The following is a 19,775-nucleotide window of genomic DNA, read 5'->3' as shown; positions in this document are numbered from 1 at the left end:
ATTCTTACTTTACAGCATTTTTTCACACCTGCCTAAAACCTTTGCACAGTACTGTATATACATAATTACAGTTCTAAATGTGTCTATTATTGATTGGAATGAAGCAATAAACAGTTATGGCATTTCTGGGCCTATTGCGACAATAAAGCCTGTACGAAATACAGACATGTCAAGTCTCCTGCATTGGGCGTGAGACTCACACATGGTTCTAAAGTCTTTTAAATGCTACTATAAATGTAAAAAAAGACTACATTAAGTTACCACTGAAATCATGACTGTAGCAAAAACACAGAGTTAAACATCCAGGGTTAATGTAGTGCTTGTACTTTCTTTGAAATCTGCCTCTATACATTTGTTGATACAGTAATTTTGCCTCCTTCATGTCTATCTGGTTGCATTGTTCATATGGCTGTGATTGCATACTTCCAGCTGAAAGTGGGGTGTTTGGTTGACCGGTCAGTTCGTAAGTTTGGCATTCATAACTCTGAGGTTTTACTGTAGTGTACAGTATCTGGCTGCTACTTATGTCAGCAGAGACTTTAACTGCTCCTAAAACACTATAGGGTGACAGAAACCTTGGTCGTCATCTAATGCTCTTTGCCACATTAGCATCATCAGTTGATCTACAAGCTACCATATGTATATAGACATATGTTGTAAGATGTATTGTTATTCCCTTCATAAATAGTCTCTATTGCAAAGCCTTGTGGTTACAGGGACCATTACAGAATGCTCAGCTTCCATTCAGCTCCCATACAGAAATGAGACTCTACTTCAAGATAGTGGTAAAAAAATACATCTATAGAAACATGTGTTATATATTTACCAAGCTGACCCATATTAACTTCTTGTAAAGTGGTCTAGGCTTGGAGTTATTTTCAAAACATGCTTGCATGGCTAGGCTTGTGAAAGACTGGAGGGATGTCTCCCAGCAAGGACCAAGGAACCTCCTTTTGATCACAGAAGAGCATTTTATTGGTGTCTGCTATGCTATAGTCTTAGTTAGCTTTCAGTGCATTTTACTGTCCTTTTTGACCAGCTTCTTTTTAGTGTGCCCAGTTACCCTGGTTGAGCATTCATTTAAACTGAAAGACAGAAGGACAAAAGGACAGAAGATATAGGATCTTTCAGATGACCCGGATGCCTATCAAAGTAATGTTACCCAGGCTGAGGGATACAGTTATCTACATGTACACTGCTGGTAGCTGTTTGGTGTTATTTTGAATGTAACACTTACTACTTGACGTCAGCTTTATCTTGAGTCAAGGCCCTGAATGAGGACCCCAACACAATGAATACTTTGTGCGGGAGTCCACCATCACTTAACTTCCCTGCAACACCTATAAATCTAAATGTTAAGTGTTCAGAAATGTCCGGTTTATTTCAGTAATTGTGATAGACCTTTTCAAAGTCATTATAAGAAACAAATGCAACCACTTTAACCATGCCTTTCACACAGTGTACCGTGGTGTTCTGTCTTTTCATAGTTTGAACACCCTTGAACACCAGGGCACAGTTCTGTTGTTTTAGTTTAATGCTTGAAGGATCATGTTTTTCAGTTATCCATAATGAATGTCATTATTTATTAAAGTTGAATCTGTGCTGTACAATGTTGATCGTGGACTACAAATCTTTATTTCATAAGAAGCTTAGATACTTTAGATACTTCTCTGAAGATTGATGAGTTAATAAATCCTACATTGGCACTGCCTTACACATGTGCATATAAAGTGTGTTGGGTACCTGAAACAATAACTGCATAATTACTCAAGAACTGATTTATTTCTTTACATGTACACTGAACACAGTTATATTTAATCTTGAATGTTAAATCTGCGGTCATTGTAACATGCAATAACAACTCAGCCTGAGCTTTTAAGTCTAACTTTTTTAATGTATGAAAGCCTAACATCTAACAGCCGGCAGACACACAGAAAACAAAGCTATTAAAATACTAATATTCTGAAGTTAAAATAATTGTTTTTTAAAAGCTCTACATTATTCTTCACAATTATGTCAAGATACTGTATGGAGTGCTAGTTATGAGACATTTTAAGTGCAGGTATATATCATAGTTTGTCACACAGAAATACTGGTATATTAAATTGATTTTAGAGTCAGGAGTCTAAACTGAAAGATTGCTTCATGTGAGGCCATTAACCCCTTTTCTCTAAAATTCACTTGATCCAGATACTGGAAACTAAGTAGGCTGGTACTGTATACATGTAAATACATGTAATTGTAGTACCATAAAAAAAAAAAAATATATATATATATATATATATATATATATATATATATATATATATATATATATATATATATATATATTACATGAAAATGGACAAAAAACATGAACCACAACAAAAATCTAAAACATACAATGTAAAACACATTCTTTATTTTCAATCTCTCTTTTTGTAGTTTATTTTGAAAATGTTTTAATTTAAGAGCCCCATAGATCCATATTCTTGGTAAAAGTGGTTAAAATGAAATGGTACTGTTTTCCATATGCACAAAGTTGTTTTCTGAGTTGTTCCATTATTGAATTGGGTAATTGTTTCTCTATTATAACACACCTGACATTATCTGAGCTTGGTGTATTGTAGTTGCTGAGTATTTGCTGGTTCCAAAGAAATTACATGCTGCAGTGACCTCTCACCTCTGCTGAACTCTTCATAATATTACTATAGACCAAGTGGGACCAGCATCATGAGATTTCTTTGGTATCAGGAAGTACTCAAAAGGGCTCAAAAACAGTATACCCTTTAATGCGATTGGAACATCTTAGCATGAAATAATATTAAAGTAAAAAAAAAAAAAAATGTTAAGAAAGGATGAAACAAAAAGCTAAAGCAAATGAAATTGCAAATATTTAAGCCAAGCATCAAATTATTTCACAGGTATAATACGCGCTGTTAGAAAAGATTAGTTTAAGTTTAGTGTCTGCCATTTCCCATTTGATTTTGATTCAAGTTACTAGGAATGTAATCGTCCTGAATGGAAGACTGAACATTCGCCTTTTGTTACTTTTACTGGTTAATATATATTTTTTAATTGAATCTAAAGCCACAAACTGAAACTATTAACAGATTCTCAAAAAATAAGTTTTGTTACATTACATTCTGCAACAATAGAGTCATTTAATTATCTAATTTAGAGATTAGATAATTAAATGTCTGCCCCGAGGTGGTATTAGCAGTGTGATTAGACCTGTTCTTTATTGAACATGATTTCCCATGTGCACTAGAGTTCTAGTTTGTGAACCTCACAAGTGGCAGTCTACTTAATCTTTTTTAGATAATTTTTTTTTATAATTTAATTTTCTTGCCTCAAAATAACACATATAATTAAGTAACTGGATTTTTTTTTTTTAATTCACCAGAAAAACACCTCTAACTATTTGTCTGCCAAAGATTAAACATAATCAGTGAAGAGATTATTTGAAAGGATATTGCAATCAACCATAGAGGAGGATAGCAAATGATTTTGCCCTGGTGCTAGTGTTCTTATGCTTACGGATGGACCCTGATTGGTACTAATCTTGGACTACACCTAAGGTGACATTTGGCAGATCAAGGTTTATGCTAATTAGGGTCTATAGAACACATCCCATTATTGTTTTCAAGTTTAAAAAGTTACAGAAAAAAGTATTCGTGCCCCCCTCAAAGAAAAAATATCAAAGAATATTTTTTTTCCTGATTATAAAATTAAATTCTATTTCTTAGAATCCTCTTCAGCCATTCAGAGAGCTCCCTATTTCTGAAGCATTCAGACAAAAAAACATTTACAGAGCTTCCAGGGGGCGGCACACAATTGGCCGAGCACTGCCCGGAGGGCGAGGGCTTAGGTCGGCCAGGGTGTCCTCAGCTCAGCACACACCAACGACCCCTGTGGTCTGGCCGGGCGGCTAACGGCACAGAGTACAGTGTGTGTTTGTCTTCGCCCCTCCCGAGTCAGTGCAGGGGTGATAGCTGTGAGCTGAGCTTAAAAAAAAAAAAATTGGACATTCTAAATTGGGAGAAAATAATAATAATAAAAAAACATATATATTGTCTTTCATTATGACCTGTATCATGTTGGGCCACCATTTGCCCTGATCACAGCCTTGACACCACACAGAGTCCACAAGGTGTTGGAAGGTGTAACGAGGGAAGTTAATCATCCAGTCATTGATGTTTCATGCAATCGGTGCAGAGTGGTAGGCAGAGGATTGTGATGATGAATCGTTCAAGTTCATCCCAAACATGGTCATGCTTCTCAAACAATTCTGGCTCATCTTGAAAGTAGCCATCGGCATCACGGTACAAATGCAGCATTGTAGACCTGATCAGCTTGAGTAAACTACAGCAGCTTTATTCTGCTGAAGGGATCCCACGCAACCTCGTATGAGCAGCCTCATTTACATTTCTAATTCAGGGTAATACCAAAGTCAGTGGTGTAGATATCAACCAGATTGCGTATAGTCAAAAAGGAGCTCTCTTAGAACCAGATGGACAGTTTAACACAATCTAATTTCACACTTATGGTTTTTTGTCTCAACGGAATACAGCATGAGCAAGTACTCTTTTAAATTGAGACAAAGATAAATGACAAGTTACGTTATAGAATTTTAAGTATCATATATATTTTTTTCTTAATTCCAAAAAATGTTACTGAAAATTGACTCTTTAGAGGATTTTACTGCATAGGTGTTCTCAACAAGCATTTCACCGCTAATAGTTTATATTCAGCTTATGTAGCTTATGTTTTGTTATTATAAAACTGGAAACATTATTATACATGGGAGACATTTTGTAAGGCATATCCTATAAATTGTAATATGGTTGACTATTCAAATAGCCAAACCCTTTTGTTACTCTAAAATTGTTGATTTTGTGCTTTTCTTTGACCTATTTATGAAAAAAAGAGACCACCGCCTTCTTTTATATTAGTTCTTGACCTCTGCTTAAACAATCGCTGAATCAAACATTTTCCCTTTTCTTCAAGAGAGTGAGAGATTATTACTATACATTGTTACTCAAATAGCAATGTAATTTGAACCTCAAATGAATAATGACTGTCAATTTGGTGATTTTTAATGTTTTTTTTTTTCTAAAGCGAGGGCTGAAATGAATATCTTGCCTACTCAACATTTCAAAGACAAGCCATGTCAGTCCAGCCCCAGTCCAGACACCGCAGAAAAAGGATTCAGTTTATGTTGAATATGATAATACTGCAGCTTATATATCATGCATGGGCTTTTAATGGGGAGTTTAAATTAGGGGAAATATGTGTGAAATGCAGATTTTGTGGTATCCGCATTTTGCATATGCGTTGCCACCAGCTGTTTTACAGCCAGTGTGGTGCTGCACATTTGGACGATAGATCTTGTAATTGATCTGGTTTAGAGTAAAGAGAGGGCTTGAATGAAGTTTGACTGCATTTTGAGCCTCCCTCTCACAATGTGTGCTGTTGCATTTAAAAATCCTTTAGAAGAATTTCTCTTTAGCCATGTTAATATCATGAACTGGAATCCAATTGAGAGCTGAGCTACAATAGTTCATTTACCCTATCCAGCTCCCTCTTAGTGTTACATTAGGTTAAAGTCCATATTATGCAGCTGTTAAGCCTTAATCCCATTCCTCATTCACTTTATTCAGACATGTGGCATGTGCCTATAATGATTAAAATGCATGGCTGAAATGAATGGATGGTTATCACTACTTACTTCCTCAATTTCTATCAGCAGCCCGGCTGTTCTTCATGCAGTACTGGCAGCAATTATTTCAGTCATGGCAAAGGAAAGGATCATTTTGTAACACATTCTTTGATGAAAAAATTAACAAGGTTTAGACATTATTATGCATTAGAATAAAAATCTCACACAACACTGAGTACCAAGAAAATAGGTGCATAAGAGTTCAGGATATCAAGTCGTTTTGAATAGTAAGAGCATGTTTCACATCACATGCTTCTTGTGAGTCAAGCATTGCACATTACAGTTGCTATTTGCATTGTAGTGGAACGGTTATAGTGTTGGCTCGCTAAAGGTTAACTTCTTAATTCTTTGCATACCAGTAACATAGTGGTCTTTATGAAGGTAAGGCATCAAACAGTAATAGAAGGAGAAGTCTTGCAAACATATAACACAACTTACAGTACAACTCCCTCCCTGTTGGTGGTAAAAGCAGGTTCTAATTTTGTAATGATTTTTTGCCATTAAAAAAAAAAAAAAAAATGTTTTAGCAACTGTGGTGCTACAAAAGATTTGTAACTGTCTTAAGCATGGTAAAAATAATAGAAATACTACAAAAAAATGAGAAAATTGCCTAAACAATTGTGTAACTAGCATTGTACAGTAAATGAGCTGTGTATACCCAGTAGTTGGCCAGTGGTACTGAAGTGGCACTGCAGTTGCAATGTCAAAGTTTTGTATTAAGGGTGAATAGTAAGAGGCTATAATACACTGTATTAGCAGCAGAGTGGTACCACCCTGGACACTTTTTTGACACATTGGTGTGAATTAATACAAACTGTTTATTTGAGTTACGGGACCATGATACCATATCAGCTCACTACCCTGGGTGTTCCCCCCCCCCCCCCCCCCCCCCCCGCCCCCCCCCCCCCCCCCCCCGCTTGACGAAATCACACAGAGCACCAAAGCGTTCACACACTGCTATGATATTTTCAGCTGTCAGCGGTGATTAGAGATCAGTTACAGTAGGAATGGTTCTGATACTGCCCTTTGGGATTCCTTTCTCAACCAAGTGTGCTCTGAGCTACTGTAAGTATACTGACTGACTGACCAGCATTGTGATCACATTCATTGACCGTGGAGTTCTGATGTATTTTGGTTCTGGAATTGTTTTTTAAAGGTAAACTGGTATTATAATGGTTTATATTATTTTTCTGGCTTAAGTGAAGCAGATCTTTGAAGAGCCCTGTGATTTAGGGAAACATTTTTTTTATATATATTTTCTTTAGTTCTTATATATCTAAATAATACTTAACGTGTTTATGTTTTTTTCTGCTGTGGTTTAATCACTATTGTTCATAGCTATTATTTTCAATGAATAGTTTAGATTTATTAAAGGTGACACAAAGAAATTATGACCGGAGCTCTTTAAGGAAAATTTATATACAATGACGGTAACAAAATGTCCTGTAGAGGTATCATATTAAATCCTGGTTGCCTTTTTTTCCAGACAAAGCAAGACAAACATAATTACATTTACCATCAACCCTAAGGCGTTTGACAATGTTGAAGAAATGTGAAAGATTTTACAGCTGGTGTAATTGTGGGGGGTTATTAACATAATTTAATAGAATTCCTGTCCAGTGCCACTGTTATTTACTTTCATCAGCATGTTGTAAAGTGTCTTGTATAATCAGATCATTTTTAATGTAAAGTTTTGAAGTGCACACCTCTTTGGCACATGCTGTATTTAAATAATATCCAAATACTTGATTGGATACATTATGAATTTGAAATTGTATAATACTTACAAGCGACATTTGCTGTGACTGTGCATCTGATCTGCTGTTAAATAGCAATTCATCTGTGTGAGAAACCTGTTTTTAAAAACACATTGAACAATTTCCTTTGTAAAACCTTCTTTGTAAATTATTATTACAGTGCTACCCCATTATAACGCGACCTGTTATAGTGTGGAATCGGTTATAACATGGTAAGGTTGTGGCTCCCATTTCCCCCATAATGCAATTTGACTCACAAACGTTGGAAAGTTACAAATATACAGTAAGCAGCAAAAAATGAAAATCTATGCGGTGGACAGAGTAAGAAATGGTGAAACTCAATCAGTGTTTCAAAACATATAAATGTTGCAAAATCTACATTGCGTGGATGGCTAAAAGACAAAGAAAAACAAAGCAATTTTCTTGATGAGATTGACTCTACCAAAGAGGGCTGCTCTAGGAAAAAAGCGTGCTGCGCTAAAGAGTGATCTAAGCTGCTGTGTGAATGTGGTGCTGAGAGAGTGCAAGACTGTTTGTTATTTTTGGTGTGGCCCAGGCTAACAGGGGCCAAGAATAATCATCCTAATAAACCGTTGATTCAAGTACCTGCAAATTGTGTGTGTGTCATTCCTTCATTTTCTACTGTATGCTACAATATTAATTTGGCTTGTGGGCATTGTAAATCATTTCGGGAACAAAAATGCCAATATAAGTTAAAAAGGCAAAACACAAACAAGGCAGTCTCCTAATTATGGACTCTGACAACTGCATTATAACAGGGTAGCACTGTTTTATCCTCTGGCTCAAGAAGAATATACAGGACTAATCTTTCAATAAAGGTTGTTTACATTAGGTAAATGTTATACATTTATTTTTATTTCATATCCATTGAGCACTCTTTTCAATTCCTTATACACTGTCTGTAGCAGTAAGTTGGGGTGAATTGGTTGGTCTGGTTTATGTTGATGCACATTAGAATTGACCAATTCAGTGGTGGCGTAGTGTGACATAGAAATGACAGAATGAGCCTTAAGAGTAAATTAACCTTGTGCTCTCTTGAAACACAGGTTTCTCCAAGTCTCAACTGAAGTGCATCAGCATGTGGGAAAGAAGAGCACATTGCTTCCAGTGCTCTTCCATATGGGAAGCGGGGGCAATCCGTCATGATGAACACTGAACTCGTTCCAAAACAAGAAGGAATAACAATTGGGAATTACTGGTATGGTGGAATCATTGAAATTCCATCTGTTCTGCTGAAACCTGTGATTTCAGACAAATGCATGCTAGATTTGGAAAGTGATTTAGATTCGGAAAAGGTGGGTCCAAGCCCAAGTGAAGGTGATGAAAACATAAAAAATATAAAAGAGAACAAAATACATTTTATGAACTAAAGCTTAAATTGAAAGCAAACAGTGTCTTTAGACCTGTCACTGAACACAAAAAGCTCTACATGTATCCTGAGTCCAAAGCAAAGCAACACAACCCTGGACAGGAAACTTGGAGTGAAATAGTATTTGGAGGTGGGGGAAGTTGTCTTTTTCAAAACAGGAGTTTGACATCTACATTAAAAAGATCAACATAAGAATGTGTTTAAAGCATTATGACAAATATCTAAAAAAAAAAAACTGCCTCAGGAAACAAAGGCTGGCCTGCTCTTTCAGGTATCAGCGGTTCATCTGGTCATTTCCCATTATTGAGAAAGGCATGTCATATTTAATTAACATGAATTTTTTTAAATCTTCTAGTGAAAGCTAGCAATGTTTAAAGCAAACATATCAAGATCAGATATGCAAAGGGGAGAAAAGCGGATATCCTTAACATTTCACTGCCTCATTTGTTTAAACTCCAGTCATACTTCATATTTACTTTCTCCACCTTACAACACCAAAAATTACCCATTTTACTTCATAACTCCTAGCTGAAACAGTACATTTATATTGACATGAATGAGCTCAATCAGACTAAATTGTATTTTAAATAAGTTCTTGTTTCTACTTATGGCGTTAAAATGTATTTGTCAAAAGCTATGGATATAAATAGATTTATATGAAATCTTCCACAATCCTTTCTGATCGAGGTGCTTTAGGAGGGCAGCAGTGTGGAGTAGCGGTTAGGGCTCTGGACTCTTGACCGGAGGGTTGTGGGTTCAATCCCCGGTGGGGACACTGCTGCTGTACCCTTGAGCAAGGTACTTTACCTAGATTGCTCCAGTAAAAATCAGACTGTATAAATGGGTAATTGTATGTAAAAATAATGTGATATCTTGTAAGTCGCCCTGGATAAGGGCGTCTGCTAAGAAAGAAATTATTATTATTATTATTTAAGAATGCTGGTCTCGTAAGCAGAGGATATCGGCTCTCTGCGGCTGATCTCATTTCGGACAACGGGCCTCCCGCAGATTTTCACAACCCATTCTTTGTTGTTATTTGAATCCAATGGTACATGAATTGCTATAATTATATGGAATTGGTCTGCTACTGGCAATACAAATCTGATTTATGTACAGTAATGATGAATACATATTTCAACAGTGAAATTGAAATATTTTGTATATGTGTTGCTTTGGTGTTTCTGCCGATCTGTGTAATGGTTATTCACTTCAAATGATGAGTTTGTAACATTACAAATGATTTAAGAAAAAATTAGAACTCTGTAGGGTGTAACATTATGGACTTTGAAGGCTTTTAACATTCATTTGTAATATTGTTATGATTTAAGCTTGAAGCCACAAAAGTCAGAACATTTCTTACAATAAAATGACAAACCAAAAAAGCCAGGAGATGCCATACCACCTATAACTCAGCCGCATCCAGGTCAGGCTTTTAGTGTAGATGCTGAGATGTGATGGGCAGGGTAGCATTCAGTGATTAAGGAATCAATGAAAATGGCAGCAGTAAGAAAACACATTTTAAAATCTTACCAAAAACACCTTTAACAATGAAAAGTTCCACTAAACAATGACAAGAGTGAGCATTTCCTGACCTTTGTAAATACTAATGATTCTGTTGTATAGTTATTGTGGATATTGTGGTTGTAGCCACTTTCCTCCAATATAACTACAAAATGCATTTTACATTATTGTATAATTATATGCTGTTTAATGGTTGTGTTCACGTCAGTGTTATGAATAAACAGTAAAAAAAAAACATAGGAAAATGTATGCTTATGGTGGGTAGGATAAGGTTTTCTTATCAGACACAGATAAAGGAACTTTATTTTTATTTTTTTAAATCAAATGCATTTGTATACAATATTGTAAATGCTGGTATAGCTAAATACACGCTTTAATGGCGTCAATACTGATTTAACAGCATCAATACTACTTCAGAAGTCTTACAAATTATATTTGCTGAATTATCAGAGTAATATGGGCATTAGACCAAAAATAGACAAAGTGACACATAAATCCAGTTACTGCTACGGCTCTATGACCTGGAAAACTGTGGCAATGACTTCCATAAAGTGTGGCTCATGGACAGTTAGTGTCCAACTTGGATATATCCTGTGAACTCTCAGTAAGGAGGGACTACAGGTTTTGCACACAGGTTCCATCCTGGGGAAAGGAAAGCCATTAATACAGTACTGTCAACTTCAGAGTGTATTCCTCTCAACAGATTACTGCTGGGAGTTTATAAAAGGTGGGACAAAGTATGAATTCAACAAAGGTCAGCTAAGTCATGTGTTGCTTATGATGTTATTATTTGAAAATGGAAAAGGTCACAGGTGTCATACTGGTACAAATGTTTGAGATTTTTATTTTTTAGAATAGACATGTTATATTAATTTTGTGGCTTGCTCATGTTTTGAAGACCATAAAAATGGGTTTAAAAATGTATTACTTTATATATTTATAAGAAACAGACAAAACAGGTATTGCACTCCATACATAATCTTGGCAGCTTCTTAATGAAATCTCTCTCACGATCCTTTTTAATTATTTAAACAGCATTGTTGCTGGAGACCATGAACCGTATTTGAAAACAAAAGCTTTAATGAAAAATGCAATATGCATAATGTGAGGCATATTTATTAATTAAGTTTTATGTCTAGAGTATTTCAATAAAAATACAGTTCTTATTTAATATATATATATATATATATATATATATATATATATATATATATATATATACATATATAAAAATACTTCAACCACATGACATTTTATAATATTAGAATGACTCAATTTAACAAGATATTTTCCTTGTGTTTTCCTAAGTATTTGATAGTGCTTGTTTAAAAGACAAAGAAAAAGAACAGACTACTTGAACATGGGCAGCAGTGTGGAGTAGTGGTTAGGGCTCTGGACTCTTGACCGGAGGGTTGTGGGTTCAATCCCTGGTAGTGGACACTGCTGCTGTACCCTTGAGCAAGGTACTTTACCTAGATTGCTCCAGTAAAAACCCAACTGTATAAATGGGTAATTGTATGTAAAAATAATGTGATATCTTGTAGCAATTGTAAGTCGCCCTGGATAAGGGCGTCTGCTAAGAAATAAATAATAATAATAATAATTGTACAAATATTGTTTATTCAGAAGTTACACACCAAACTACTAGACATGAACAATAATTCAGAACCGCCTATACCAAGTGTCATCTGCACATAATAGAATTACAAGCGTTCAAACAACATTGCAATCCTAAACTATGCACCATGCTTTCATTAAATCATGTAGTTAGCTTCCTTCATGACTTGGAAGGATGTGTAAGAGTCTCTTTTGAAGAAACAATCTTGTGAAGAATAACAATCTTGTGACAGTTGTTCTTCCGTGGTCCGGCCTTTTAAGCTTTTGAAGAAATAAGTTTCATGGAGAAGGAAAATAATAATCCTGCAACAATTCTTGCTCCTGTCCTGCCCCTGAATTCGAAACAAAGAGAATTAGATTCTGGTGCAGATTTTTCATGTCACCAACAAGACATTTATTGCCAAATGAACGTTCGTGAATGCTCAGCAGGGCATCGAAAAACACAACATTTGCCACGAGATAAGAATCGTGTCACCTCTCTCATCAGTGAGAGTGTTCTCCTTCATTGGAGGTGTTAAAAGTGTCTCTTTTCTTTGAAGCTTTTGTGTTTGTGACTGGAATGTTATCCCTTTTATCTTTTTGAATGTGTACATAGACTTGCAATAAACACTTCTGAGGTCTCCTTGCTAAAAAAAGTTTCCTTTAGAAAACTATTTGTTAAGACAGGATTTTTAACTCCAAATGCTTTAGCTTTTTTTTTTTTCTGACGCTTCTAAATAAGTTGTTAACCTGTTTGTTGAAATCAACAATATGAATAATAATGTACAGAAACACATTCAAGATATTGCTTCTGATAACATTTTTGATAAAACAGTATCTATATATTCATAATCTATACATTGTTTTTATTTAGTGAGCAACATTGCATTTAATGGAGTGCAGATTACTAATTTATTATGCAGACTTAAAATGCAAAATGAGCTTTGAGGGAATCACAAAGTGTTGCATCTCTCAGGGATGAAGGTAAATGCTTCTCAGTACTGTCCTGGTTGGTGGTTGGGGAAGTGCAAAGCCTTTGAATCAGATCTTCTTTACTGAATGTAATAAAGAATTGATCCTTGGAAACTGGGAAGGCTGCAACATCCTTTGTTATCCAGGTAATAATGCTGACCACACCTCAGATACATACCCTTCAAGCTGTAATTTCAAAAAGGGCTGTTAAGAAATATGTAGAACCTGACCTAATTTAATGTTCTGCTTATGTCTGCTTGATCACTAGCTTTTATTAATAAACTTCATTATTATGGGTCACTTTCTACTTATATCCATTTTACTGTGAACATAATTATTGACTGTTTCATACAACTAACAATCCAATAAAAATAATGAATGTGTAAATTATATGTATTTTCAATATTCAATAAATAGATTTGTTTATAATAAGATCTGGTTACTTACCTGTTCAGTAAAAGGCAGCAGCATCTATAAAAATCAACAATTAACCTGCCTCTAGTAAAATATTCAGTATCATTCCATATCAGAAAATAACTCACATACTGTATATTGTGTTACAGAGTTAGATGCTAAATTCTGGATGATGTAAGCTAATGTTGCTTGTGAATAACCACCCCTCCTGCACTAACAGATATGACAATCATGTTTCAAATAATATAGATAAAAGGATTTAAATATGATGAAACGTGACTTTTTGGGTTCATTCCAAGGGTCTGGTTCAATTGTGCTTTATTGCTATATTTATAAATGCTGAAAACAGGATAAAGAAACATTTCTTCACAAACATTGCACATGGAACTAAAAGTGATATTTTAAAATTACAAAACAAAATCTACTTAAAAGCTGCACACCACACATTTCTTCTAATATACAGTATATAAGCAATGCACATAGATTTGTGTACAATAAAAAAAGGCATTTGCAAAAGCACTATTCTGAAAAAGAATTGCCCTAGTAAACTATATTGATTTTTTTTTTTTTTTTTCAACACAAAAGGTCCAGGTCATCAAATAAAGCTTGGGCCTTTTGGGGTGTGCAGGAGAGTGCATTAGCATGAGCGCATTCAAACAATACAGTGACTCTCTAGAACCCCAAAGTGTTTGACTATGTACAATGACAATATATCCATAAAAAAGTCTGAAGCACAACATTAAGTTTGAGCTAATGTGGTCTTGCAATTACAAATGCGTAACAGATTCTTGTGTATATCAGAGTACAATAGTCATAGTAAAGCTGAAAAATGAATGACAGACTGGGAGTAATTTAAACAAGTTTAAAATACACCAATGTGGGATGTAAATTTTGTGGAAAATATTTTTTTTTATTGTGCTATAAAATGTTTTCATTTTTAATTTTTTGTATTGATTTTAGCTATGTTTACATTAATCTAACAGTTGATAGCCACTACTTTTATGTGTTGTGCAAATTGTACTGTTTAATCTAGCATTATATTTAGGTAAGATGTTTGTGCTTTTAACAAATAACAGCTTAATTGCTAAACCAGCTTATCTGCTTTCTGAACAGGGAAATGTTAGTGGCAGTGAGGGAAGCTTCAACAATAATTTGTCTCATTTTCAATACTTATTTCCTCCAGATACAGGCACTGTCTATATTTGTAGCAGTGTGTTATCACCCATATACAAATATTATAGTACCCTATAGCAAGAAATCACCTCACTTGAGTTACTATAGTATTTTTTACATGGGCATCTTGTCTTTTTTGTCCAGCGTTAAGTACTGTAGTCACCATTCTTATATTGCCCCTTAGAAACTGCTGTAACCCTTCTAAATATGTTTTATTTACAGTGACAAAGCTTTTTTTGTGGGCTAGTTTGTATAGAACTGCAGCTTGATCTGTATGGTAAATGTGACTTACTGTTACCTAGCAGTGTCAAATCTGGACAATAACACTATTAAAGACTCACGTGTAAAAGTGCTAGGCAAAGTAACCTACAGAGGTATTTATGTGACAGGCCTTTTTCAGTACTGAATTCTATAGTATTACATGGTTGATTATATTCAAGGCCCTTTAGTTTCAATATTAAAAAAAAAAAAAAAAAAAAAAAAAAAAATTATATATATATATATAGGGCATCCAAGCATGTAAATACAGATTTATACCAAGAAAATGAATGTCAATACATTGGTTTTAGTGAAGTTCTGTTTAATATATTGTAACACTGATATGGTTTAACCAGATTTCCACAACTAGTTGTCAAGTGGGCTCCTTTTCCATCCATTTATCTTAATGAGCACATATAACTTCCTGCGCAGATTTATATAAATTAAAAACCCAAAACAAAGGGACTTGATTATATCTGAGAAACGTTAAGTACCGCTAACTGAAAGTCAAGCACCAGCAACTACCATTTGTTCTAATTTGTCTTTTTAAAAAATGGCCAAAAAGGAGTCTGATGACAAATGATGTTACACCAATACTGTTCTGTAAGGCAAACTACTTCAGTTAGTATGTTCCCAACAGAAATCTTACAAAGCATAACACCAGTAAATAGATCACACATGGCACAGAGCAACGAATCTAAAGCTGTCTGGGAAATAAACTCATTGAAACATGGAGATTGGTTTTGCTCTCCAATTCATTTTTTAAATAGTTATTAGCCTTGGTGCCAAAAACGGTGTTAGAATGTCTCAGCAACCAGTGAAATGAATCTGACTTTATGTTTTTGAATTTCCCTGAAACTACACTATTTATAGGGCAGCAGAACCTGAAAGTGAAAGCACATTGCCATACCTGAATGGTTAATACAAAGTGATAACACTGAGGTCAACAGTTAAGCTGTAACCTGTGCTAAGTATCCCCTGCACATTGAGTTAAGAAAACCAGCACCAGTTGGGTATATGTTTTATAGTCCCACCTATAAAACACAAAACGTATATTTTGTCCCCAGTTTAACATATAGGTGTACAAATTAATACATAACCATTCATGAAGTTACATGAGCCGGCAGCTTTTTTTTTTTTAAAGACACTTGACAGTATTTACCAGTTGTATGTATAAACCTGTGTCCCCCCCAAAGAAATAACATTTAAGATACATTCATGACTTTGATGACGGTTTTGTGCAACAATCCATTCAGACTGCTCTCACAGTTCTTAGAAGGTAGTGTTGTTTCCAAAGCATGCTGTTTTTGTACCTTTTCAGCAGAATTTCACACCAGGCGCTTGTTCAACAAAAATCTTTCGAGCCTTGACAAGCAGAAGGACCTGATATATAATTGCGGTTCCCAGATTGTTTAGAAGTCTCTTCTTGGTCATGAAGAAAAACACATTTTGTATCCAATAATCCAGGGAGCATGGACAGTCACAAAATCAATCTCACATCTTCTTTACCAGAGTTGTTTTTTTGCAGGGTGGGTGAGGGGGAGGAGGTGCATTGGTCTTGTGCTCTGATTTATGGATGGTTTTCTGCCAGTCTTCCTTCTCGTCACACAGTTTCCGTCTCCACTCCAATAACTCATGCAAGGCTGTGCTTTCATTTTGCGATAGACGCAGCTGATGGATCACCTGTAAGAAAAACACAGGCTGTTTAAAGCTGTTGCACACATATCTATCACCTGTATTAATAATTTGGGACTGTTTTTTGTTTGCCTCCACTGTTTCATTGACTTATTTCATTGCAGTATTTTAACAGACTCCCCCTTTAGATGATACTGGTAATATTAAGCCTTGCTAAACTTGGGAGTAGGGTTGCAGCGATACCATATTTTTCACATCACAATACAAAAATGATGATATTCCGATATTATTACGATAAACCATCATCTGCATCTAGAACTGATATTTTTTCTTCAAGATAATTTTAAAGAAAGGAACAGTTGTATTAATGTCAACAATAATACAGTATAGAATATAATTTCAATGACAAATTTTATATTTCACTAAATTGTATTCTTGTAAACTTCCAAAAAGTAGTATAATGGTACATGCCCAGACAGTAAACAGACTACAACACTAAAAACACTTTAAATTCAGTGAATGGTGTTGAATTAAGAAAGAAAAAGAAGAGAACATTGCCTGGAATAGGAGAACTCAAACTCAGTTATACTGACAGCAGATACACCATACAGATACTGAATGCTTTACTGGAAAGATTTGTTTATTTACAGTTCATTGAAATATGAACGCTCTAAACAATGAACGCACTGTTCCAATGGTGAAATTAGGTTTATTGTGATTGTATACCATTTAAACAGCTATGTCAGTAACATACACCCTTTGACTGCTGTTACAAATGGGAACGATCAGTATATGAAAACATTGATGACCATGACATAAATCCACAGTAAGTACAGAATACTATGGAATAAGACATGTCAGTAATTAGTTTCATGAACATTGGATAAGTAGTATTTAACACTTAGAAGTAAGCAGTATAATGAGAAAGTATAAAATTACATTTATAGTATGTGGAATAACTTTATATGTTCTTAAATGTAACATACAGACTTATGCATGAATAAGGATTTAATCTATAACTTTCATAAAAAATGCCAGTTATGTTTAGATGATGGGGAAAAAAAAATGGAAGATTTGAATTTTAAGAAAATGACTGCAAGGATTATAGTGCAAGGTATGCATTAAATCCTTCTTTGTATCATACTTGGGGGTAAATTACAATGAATTAAGTTACAGTAGCTTACAGGATGTCATGAAAAACAATATGTGTGTTTTTTGTTTAAACCAACGACTTATGATTATTTATTTACATTAATTTTAAATTTTGGCTGTCAAATTCAAAATGGCCTCCATTAAGTCAGCCATCTTGCCAACAGGCAAAAGCTACAGTACCAACAAATTGTTCAATACTTATACTTTTATATTCTTTAAGGTGATTATACAGTGTCTGTGAATCCTATAGGAAGTTCAATGACTGCTTACATCTATGTTTCTATTTTTTCCACTTTTTCCAAAAATAACAAAATATGTCTAATATATTCTGAAATCTAAAACTGCTAAAATGTAACGACACACTAGCAGATACATTTACAATCCGACTTTGTAAACAGACAGTATTGTTGCTGTTTAAAAGATGGGTGAATGCAGTACCTAGCTGCCTATGCCTAGCTGTGTTTGGCATGTAAATACTGAAGGATACAGGGGATGCTTTCATTTTATCCCCAGTTGATAGGAATCGCTGCCTCATTACTCTGCCAGTTATATGTGTTATATAATCCATAGTGCCTAAATTGCAGCTGGCTAATACACTATGAAATATAGACAAACAAGCAGCTCCAAGAGTCACTTATTAAGGGATGCTATTTGCCATGATTAATGACCCATCGTTTACTTTAAAGTGAATTGTATCATGACTAGGGTTCCTAAAACACACTCCAAACTAGTGGTTTATATCTAAAAGAATCTAAACGTAGTGTTGGTAGTACTCTCACTAATAGAGGTGAATATAAGAAATTGAGTGCGTCAAAACAAGGATCCAATCCGAGAATGATTTACTGTCCCCATTAATGGGATTATTAATATGAATGATCTTGTCTCCATGGAAACTATACATGTGATATGCCGCTGTATCAGGTTTTTTTTTTCTAATTTTATACACATCATCAATTCCAAAATACCACAAAACAATATATTCACAGACAGCCAAATTAGCCAGATAATGGGGTCTATTCATCTGATGTAAACAGCAGGCGATCTAAATACTGCCACCCTTTAAACCACTAGGCAGGAAACTCTGACCTCTTACATATTTCTACAGACAGACATGGACTGGAGAGACTTTCTGCACTCTTAAGACATTTGATTTTCATAACCTTTGTATGCATTTTTTAATGATCTCAGTTAGATCTGCCACAGTTTAGATCAATTGAATAGATGCCAATGAGTCTTCTCAAGTGCATAAAATCAACTCACATAAATGTCCACTGCTGAAGGGAAGGCATTATTTAAATTAAAAATAACATTTAACCATCATGAAATGTATTTCACATTCCGCTTCTAAAATGAAATATGATTTAGGAGTAAGTATATGTTTGTAGTTCACCTTATCACTTCTCAGCCATTAGTTAATGGCCATTAGAGACTACACTGTATTTCTACACTTTACTAGAAAGTAGAAATAAGACAAATGCAATGGCAAATATTCTCAATACTCCTCTGCTCTGAATATGAATATTCATATTCATAGGAATCCTAGCTCTTTTGACCAAGGATAAATTAGCTTCATATGCAGATGTATTAAAACCAGCACCAGTTACTGGGGGCTAATATTGGGAGAAAAAGACAATATTACACTTTTAAACATGCAAGTTTCTAATGTGTTATCATTTACCCTTCAGCTAGAAAAGGTAATCAGCAATGCAAAGTTAATGATGGTTTGAATAATGCATTGAATACACTATTTAGCATAACATGTATGCCATGTCTAATATCAATATTGTTTTTCAAATTTACTTCATGGAGTAGAATTTTGATTGCATGCATGTTAGAGAATACATTCAATACATTCAGGCATGTCAGTATAAAATCAGTTTTATTGTTTAAAAACCATTACAAGATAAGTATTTCTGCAAATGCAGCTTTGCCAAAATAATACATTTAACAATTGTGAAAGCATATCATGTGGATGTTCTGTTCTAAAAAAATAATAAAAAATAATAAATAATAAAATGAATACTTTATATCATCTGCATTCCAAGTATTCAATTTATCGCAGGTTTGATATGCTATTAAGGGTGTTTCATTCTCTGTTGTCGTTTCTGCTTAGATTGTAATTTGCCATATTTACTCCTTTTCTAGCAAATATATATTGAAAAGACTCAGGTTTCTTTACTGTAATACACTGGTATTCTAATAGTTC

General features: G+C 34.6%; 1 protein-coding gene across 7 annotated transcripts in view; it reads right to left on the bottom strand.

Annotated features, from left to right (window-relative positions):
* Window positions 1–12,205: 12,205 nt before the first annotated feature.
* Window positions 12,206–19,775, bottom strand: part of LOC117407102 (unconventional myosin-XVI-like) — a 158,660-nt gene continuing 151,090 nt past the window's right edge. For 6 of the 7 annotated variants that reach the window (XM_059029137.1, XM_059029138.1, XM_034011734.3 and 3 more), the window contains one exon: window positions 12,206–16,465. In XM_059029137.1, the coding sequence (XP_058885120.1) occupies window positions 16,277–16,465 (189 nt within the window). In that variant the 3' untranslated portion in view covers window positions 12,206–16,276. The remainder of the gene's footprint in view (window positions 16,466–19,775) is intronic. The other variant, XM_034011736.3, reaches the window with a different exon arrangement.

This window comes from Acipenser ruthenus, chromosome 8 (genome assembly GCF_902713425.1).
Source record: "Acipenser ruthenus chromosome 8, fAciRut3.2 maternal haplotype, whole genome shotgun sequence".
NCBI lineage: Eukaryota > Metazoa > Chordata > Actinopteri > Acipenseriformes > Acipenseridae > Acipenser > Acipenser ruthenus.
The sequence above is the reverse complement of the archived record's forward strand: the minus strand, read 5'-3'. Positions and strand labels throughout refer to the sequence as shown.